This window comes from Oryctolagus cuniculus, chromosome 1 (assembly GCF_964237555.1).
Source record: "Oryctolagus cuniculus chromosome 1, mOryCun1.1, whole genome shotgun sequence".
NCBI lineage: Eukaryota > Metazoa > Chordata > Mammalia > Lagomorpha > Leporidae > Oryctolagus > Oryctolagus cuniculus.
The window spans coordinates 66,275,464-66,283,872 of NC_091432.1; the positions used below are offsets into that span (position 1 = coordinate 66,275,464).

Consider the following 8,409-nt stretch of genomic DNA (forward strand, 5'->3'; position numbering starts at 1 on the left):
CTCCAAATGCTTACAACGACCAGGATTGGGCAGGCCAAAACCAGGAGCCAGGAACTCTATCTGTGTCTCCCACCTGGGTGGCAGGAACCCAAGTACTTGGGCCATCGTCTGTTGCCTCCCAGGCACATCAGCTGGAAGCTAGATCAGAGACGGAGGTCAGACTTGATTCCAGGCACTCTGTTGTATGGGACGTAGGTATCCCAAGAGGTGACTTAACCTTCCACAACACTCACCCCAAATTGTGTTCATTTTTTTTTTTTTTTGACAGGCAGAGTGGACAGTGAGAGAGAGAGACAGAGAGAAAGGTCTTCCTTTGAGGTTGGTTCACCCTCCAATGGCCGCCGTGGCCGGTGCGCTGTGGCCGGCGCACCGCGCTGATCCGATGGCAGGAGCCAGGTACTTATCCTGCCCTGGGGTGCAGGGCCCAAGTACTTGGGCCATCCTCCACTGTACTCCCTGGCCACAGCAGAGAGCTGGCCTGGAAGAGGGGCAACCGGGACAGAATCCGGCGCCCCGACCGGGACTAGAACCCGGTGTGCTGGCGCCACAAGGCAGAGGATTAGCCTAGTGAGCCGCAGCGCTGGCCTAAATTGTGTTCATTTTAACGTCAAAAGTCAGGCTGTACATTTAAGTTGGTGTTGCTTCCATTTCTGTCCTCTCCACCCCGTTCCCTCCCTCTCCTTACAGGGTAATCATTATTATTAGTTTTGGGCTTTTTTTCTAGATTTTTTTCCCAAAACCTCCCTTCTAACAAAAATGTCCTGCAGCTTGCTTTTGTCATTTTATGGTATATCCTACAAATGATGTCATATAAGCATATAGAGAGTTTAACTCATTTCCTTTTTCATAGCTGTATCACACATGTTAACAATCCCCTATTGGTAAATGAGGAGCCTAACGCATGATTCTTGTGTATCATTGGGACAGATTTCTAGAAGTGAGATTGCTGGGTCAAAGGGTAAATGCATACAAATTTTTGGCAAGTATTGTTGTAGTCATGGACTGATTTGCATCCTTGCTGGCAAGTTATGAGAATTTGGTTTTTCCATGTGTGTGTCATCAAATTATTGAATTTTTGCTAATCCGATTAGGTGAAAATGCCATCTCAGCATAGTTTTGTTAATATTCCTTTTATATAGTACACTGAATAACTTTTCATTGTTGAAAAGTGATTGAATTTTTTGATAAACTGCTCCTTTTTACACTGAAATATCAGAATTTTTCTTTTGAGTTTTTAAGTGCTTCTACATTATGAATGGTTGCGCTTTCCCTGTGATATGTTATTATTATTCTTTCTGACTTTGCCTAAAAGAGTTTCTTTGTCATGTGGATTTTTATCCCATTAACTGTATCTCAGATTAATAAGTAGTGAAATTTTTATTCAATAACTTGAAATTCCTACAAAGTAAAGATTACTATTGCTCCATTGTACCAGTGGGAGCACTCTGGACTGAAGTATGAGAACCGCTGTTCAAGCTGTCTGCCCAACTCAGTTTTCTTCTACCATTCCACAGTCATTAGTTTATTCATTCAACAGTATTAATAAATTAAGTTCCTGCTTTGTGTTATTTTTTGTTTTTTTGGTGTCCTGGGAGCACAGCTGGCTGTATTTGAAAGTCACAGCCTAAGTCTTAGGACATACAACTTTGGTGATGGCTGCCTTGACATCCTTGTTCCTCAGTGTGTAGATGAGGGGGTTGAGGATTGGTGTGAGGATGGCATACGCTACATTGCCCATGATGTGGAAGTCGAGGGGCAGGTCAGCCCTGTAGGCCACGTAGGCTACGGCGATGGATGAGTAGTAGGTGCCCACCACCAGGAGGTGGGAACTGCAGGTGGAAAAGGCTTTTGAGCGGCCTTCTCGAGACTTGATGCGAAGCACCGAGGCCAAGATGTGGGCGTAGGAGAGAAGCACCAGCAGGAGGGGCAGGGAGGACACCACCATGGCGATGCAGAAGCCCATGAGGGTCTGGGAGGTGGTGTCGGAGCAGGAGGACTGGACCAGAGACAGGTGGTCACAGAAGCAGTGGTGGATGTAGGCAATGCTGTTGTATGCCATCTGGGAGGTCTTTACTACTGCTGGGACGGGTAGGAGGAAGGCAGTGAGCCAGGCGCTGGCTGCCAGTGTGGCATTGGTCTGTGGGGTCATGTGGACAGGGTAGTGCAGTGGGCGGCAGATAGCCACATAGCGGTCATAGGCCATGACCACCAGGATGAAGGCTTCTGAGCATGTGAAGCTTTGAAAGAGGTACATCTGCAGCAGGCAGGAAGGAAAGCTGAGGAAGTGGTCCCCAAACAGGAATAGAGACAGCATCTTGGGGACGGTGGTTGTGGTGAAAAGGATGTCCAGGGCTGAGAGGTTGATGAGGAAGAAGTACATGGGCTTGTGGAGGCTAGGCTCTGCCACCACAGCCCCCAGGATCAGGGCATTACCCAGCAGGATGAGCAGGTAGAGGAGGAGGAAGACAAAGAAGATAGGAAGGAAGAGGTGCTCCGGCAGAGAGGGGATGCCTGCCAGGTAGAAGACAGGTGAGTCATCTCCTGATCCATTACAAGTTGTGGCCTCCATAGTGAGCCAGAGCTGGATTTCCAGGAGGTAGGCAGCTGGAACATCTGGACACTGAGAACATTTGCAAACAATAGAAACAAAGGATTCTGAAAAGATAATTCTGTAAGTTTTACTCTATGATATGAACACAATTATTTACAACCAACTCTGAGGACTGGTGGTAGGCAGTGGTATAGACTTCTACCATGTGAACCCAAAATTTGCCTACCAAATGAAAGTCTTTATGCTGTGTTCATGCACTGAAGTGATTTTCTAGGAAAAATCATATATATCCAATTGAGTGTTTGATTATGGCTGTGAAATGCTTTGGAAGGACTTCTGGTCCTCACCTTAGGTTACGTGCAGTGTGGTTTGGGTGGTCAGCTTTCTTAAATCAAGTCCTTAAACTTGTGTCTCTACTTTTGCACTCACTCAGTGTTCCACCGTGTTGTGTTGGAAGGGCTGTCTTCTCCAAGGTTCTCTGCTACACACCGCTGCTCACATACTTATGAAGCTTCTTTCTCTCTTGTTTGCCTGAAATAGTGTCTCTTCCTGACTCCATTTAAGCCATGGATCTGAACTTCTGCGCCTGCATGGGATGTAATAGATCAGAATAGCACAAGACCTCCACTGCAACAGTTCAGAAAATACAGATACATTTTGGAAATCACGCTTTCTAACAAGTTGTAGAAACAGGGATATAAAAGGATGAGATGAAGTGAAACTCTTGGGGGTGGGGACCTCTAAAATGATTTAATAATCAGCAACTCTTTTCTTCTCCAGGAATATTTGGTTTGGGGATCATCATGTGGTTTGGACTTGGACTAGGCAGAAAGATTTGTATGAGAGAAAGCACAAAGCTTTTGTCAGTTAAAAAGAGATGGCAAGACAGATTGGAAATCTCGGCAAGTTTTCCTCACAGGGTATCTTCTGAATTCTGGGACTGTGCAGAGGAATCTGGAAAGCTAGGCTGAGGGCTTCTAGAAGACAGAAGGAAATCTCCCAGGTTCCAATAATCCTTAAAGGACTAGGAGAGGGTTTTCCACCAACATCGCTGGCCTTCTTCTCTTACCAGCTGCCTGACATCTGAAGCTATGCGTGTAAGCGAGAGTGGAGTAGAGGAAGGGAGGGTGGCTAGAGACCGAAGCCCACTACTTCCCGAGCGTAGAAGTATCGCCCACCACCTTTCAGGGCTGAGAAGACAGAGGTCAACCAGGGGATCAGACTGAAACTCAAGCGGGTCAAACCTTAAAAACAGGAGTAAACCAAAGTTAGGATAAATCCTTGACTTAATTCAAGCCTTATCCGAGTTGAGTTGATCAGCCACCTCTTCTGCCTGCCTAACAGAGAAAAGGGAGAAATCTCTCTGGTGAGGGAGATCATTTGGTCCTCTATGAACATTATAAATAACGTTCAGCCCACAATTAATATGATCAGTTATGCAAAGGGAGGAAAATGTGATCAGCAATCCAGATGGAAAATGTACAATAAACAGTGACACACAGAGGGCCAGCATTGTGGCAGGGCAGGGTAAGTAGCTGCTTAGAATGCTGGCATCCCATATTGGAGTGCTGGTTAGAGTCTGGGCTGCTCTGCCTCAGATCCAGACTCCTGCTAACGTGCCAGGGAAAACAACAGATGAGGCTCAAATGCTTAGGCCCCTCTCACCCATGAAGGAGACCTGTATGAAATTCCTGACTCCTGGCTTCAGCCTGGCTCAGCACTGGCTGTATGGCCATTTGGGGAGTAAACCAGCAGATGAGTGAGTGATAATCATTCTCTCTCTCTTTCTCTCTCTCTCTCTCTCTCTCTCTCTCCTTATCTCTCTTTGATGCTTTACCCTTCTAATAAAAATAACAAATAACTTTTTAAAAAATCACTATACAGATTATTCAGATACCTCAGTTAGCAAATAAGGATTTGGGTATAACTATGCTATGTGTTAAAGACAATAGAGGAAATGCTGAAAAAATGTGTTATAAATAGAGATTTCAGCAGAAAAATTTGAATCTATTCAAAAGAGAATCAAACATTCTAGAACTGAAATATCCAATATTTGGAATTAAGAGCTCATTAGATAGGTAAGATAGCAAATTGGACACAACAAAAGACAGGATTAGAGACCTGAAAAACAGATCAATAGAACATACTTAGATTTAGTTCCAGAAAGATTTAATAGAATTTATACTGTATACTTTAATTGATATCATTAACTTTAATTGATATTATTAACTGGCAGGTAAAACTAATCTATGAATTATAAATCAATATAGTGATTGTCTATGGGGTTGAGGATTGACAAGAAGTGAACAAAGGTATGCTCTCTAAAGAGATAGAAATATTGAGTTTACAGAATCAGCCCTTAAGGCATTCGGATCTGGCTGAAGAGCCCATGAGAGTATTTCAGGCATGGAAAGCCAAGATGCTGTGGCAAAAAACAAACAAACAAACAAACAAAACAAACCCTAAATGAAAGATCTCTGCGAATGAGATCCCAGTGGAAAGAACAGGTAGCAAAGAAGGAGGTACCTTTCTCTGAAAGGAGGAGAGAACTTCCACTTTGACTATGACCTTGTCTAAATATGGTCAGAGTCGGTGAACTCAAAAGGCCTCCATAGCCTTGGCAACTCATGACAAGAGCCTGGAGTGATTACTGACACCATAAACAAGAGTGTCAAATTGTTAAGTCAACAACAGGAGTCACTGTGTACTTACTCCTCGTGTAGGATCTCTGTCCTAAATGTGCTGTACATTGAGATTTAATGCTATAACTAGTACTCAAACAGTATTTTACACTTTGTATTTCTATGTGGGTGCAAACTGTTGAAAGCTTTACTTAATATATGCTAAACTGATCTTCTGTATATAAAGAGAATTGAAAATGAATCTTGGGCCGGCGCTGCGGCTCACTAGGCTAATCCTCTGCCTTGCGGCACCGGCACACCGGGTTCTAGTCCTGGCTGGGGCACCGGATTCTGTCCCGGTTGCCCCTCTTCCAGGCCAGCTCTCTGCTGTGGCCCAGGAGTGCAGTGGAGGATGGCCCAAGTACTTGGGCCCTGCACCCCATGGGAGACCAGGATAAGTATCTGGCTCCTGCCATCAGATCAGCGCGGTGCGCCGGCCGCAGTGGCCATTGGAGGGTGAACCAACGGCAAAAGGAAGACCTTTCTCTCTGTCTCTCTCTCTCTCACTGTCCACTCTGCCTGTCAAAAAAAAAAGAAAAAAAAAAAAAGAATCTTGATGTGAGTGGAAGGGGAGAGGGAGCGGGAGATGGGAGGGGTGCAAGTGGGAGGGAAGTTATGGGGGGGGGGAGCCATTGTAATCCATAAGCTGTACTTTGGAAATATATATTCATTAAATAAAAGTTAAAGAAAAGAAAAAAAGAAATATTGAGGTTAGTGGTGGTTATATGAATATTTATGTTTACAAAGGCTCATTTAATTATACACTGAAGAACTGGGTGTCATCTATGCAAATGCTTTCAATTAAAAAAAAAACAAAAATGCAACACAAAATGAGTGAGAAAGTAGGACACAGATTTGGAGAAGGTCTTTTCCTAGTTTCAATACATATATCAACAGGAGTCTATATGCTATATCATCCTCAACCAATAAGAAAAAATAGACAACCTAATGGAAAAATGGTGAAAAAAATGACGAGGCAGAAACATCACCAAAAGAACATCTGAATGACCAGTAAGCATATGAAAAAACACTCAACATCATTAACTGTCATAAAAATGTAAATTAAAACACAATATGATACCACTACATACTCACCAGAATGGATAAGATTAAAAGAACTGCCAGGTGTTGGTGAGACGTGGAGGAGCTGGTGGTCTTGTCTATTGCTGGTAACTGGTACAACCACTTTGGATAACAGTTTGGCAAAATCTTCTAAAACCTATGATTTATTTTGGAATACATGACCAAGAGAAATGAGTGCTGTATCCACCAAAAAATAAATGTATAAAAATGCTCATAGCCCTGGGAATATATACAAGAAAATTGAAAACATGCCATAGTATTAATATCCATAATAGTCAAAAAGTGAAACATCTCAAGTTCCTATTAATTGATGAACATATAAATAAAATGTAGTCTATCCATACAATGAGATATTATTCAGCTACTTCAACTGGGATGAACTTTGAAAACATGTTAAGTGAAAGAAACATATGTAATGTTCAGAACAGGCAAATATATAGAGGCAGAAAGATTAGTGATTGGCAGGACATGGGGGGGGAGAAAGAATGGAGAATGACTGATTAATGGACATGGGTTTCTTTTGGGGTGATGAAAATGTATTGGAACTTGATAATGGTAGTGATTACACAACATTATGAAGGTACTAAAAGCCATTGAATTGTACACTTTAAGATGGTGACTTCTATGTTATATGAATTTTACTTTTAAAAATCTTTATATAACATTTAAGCTTTTACTTATAGTTCCCTAGTAGAAACAGCTCAAATATCCATTAACGGTAGAATGGACAGATTGTGGTATATTCATTCAATGGAGAACTATACAGCAATGAAAATGATGAACTACTGTTACATGCAACAAGATACGTGAAACTGGGGTGGACATTGTGGTGCAGTGAGTTAAGCCACCACTTGGGATGCCTGCATCCCATATCAGAGTGTCTAGCTTGAGTCCCAGCTACCCTGTCCTGCTAATGCACAGCCTGGGAGGCAGCAGGTTCTGGCTCAAGTACTTGGGTCTCTGCCACTCTGGATGGAGTTCCTGGATCCTAGCTCTAGCTCTTGTAGGCATTTGGGGAATGAACCAGTAGATGGAAGAGAGATGATTCTCTCTCTCTCTCTCTCTCTCTCTCTCTCTCTTTCTTCTAAATAAACAAATTTTAAAAATATATATATGAAGTTTAGATATATATTGTCATAATATCAAGTGAGGAAAACCATACCTGGAAAACAATGTACACTATTATTCCATTTAGGTGACGATCAAAGTCAGAAAAAACTGAATCCATGGTGATAGAGGTCACAGCAGTGGCTATACTGGGAGGGTGAAGATTAACTGAGTCACATACAGAGAAGCCTTCCAAGTTACTGGAAATTGTCTATATCTTTAGCTCATCTGTATCTATATTTATGTCTCTCTGTGTCTACCTAATTCAATAATTTGTGGGCTTTATTATATTGGACTGCCTTAAACCAAAAAATAAGCAAGAACAAATACAGCTGAGTATCTCACCTTGTTGCTATGTGTAAGATTTTTTCAATTACAATAGAAGGAATGGCCAAGAGCATCTTTTGTGAGGAGAGTCACTTCCAGATTAGAGGTGAAGTTCAAGGTGTATTGTACCCAACAATGGACACAGAGGTTAGAGGGCATCCCCGGGGAATAGTATGATGGATGTTTGCTCCCTTCTTGCTGCTACTGCTGCTCAGCAAGCAGTGAGCACTGTCCTGTCCTGCAGACTTCCCCAGCCCCCAATGAGGAAGCACCACAGTAATGTGGGAACTTGGGAGGGTTGGGAGCCATTGTTGCTAAAGAACACTGTGTTCTCATGATGAAAGCCCCTGTCCTGGAGGTCGTTCTTCCCTTGCACCTAAGGCAGGTGGGCACCCACCAAACAGGTGGTCTTCCGCAGAGGGAGAATATTGACTCCTCTGTATGATGGGGTTGTCTCTTTGAGTAAACAATCCAGGAGCAAGTTCAAGTTCACGTTTGTGTTATTGCCTCCTCAACACTTATGATTCCAAAATCGCTCCCTCCCTCATGTTTCTAGAACTGTCCCATTTCTCTTCTTGTAAAATTTTTCAAGTCATTGAGTTGCAGAAGTGCCAAGCTGTATATAAAATGCCCTTCTTAAAGGACAAGGGCTTGCCCAAA

At 42.9% G+C, this 8,409-nt stretch overlaps 1 protein-coding gene across 1 annotated transcript; it reads right to left on the reverse strand.

Moving 5' to 3' along the window:
• Positions 1–1,624: 1,624 nt before the first annotated feature.
• Positions 1,625–2,569, reverse strand: LOC100354084 (olfactory receptor 2AT4). Its single transcript, XM_002708503.4, has one exon. It carries the CDS (start codon positions 2,567–2,569, stop codon positions 1,625–1,627), a length of 945 nt encoding a protein of 314 aa, XP_002708549.3.
• Positions 2,570–8,409: the final 5,840 nt, after the last annotated feature.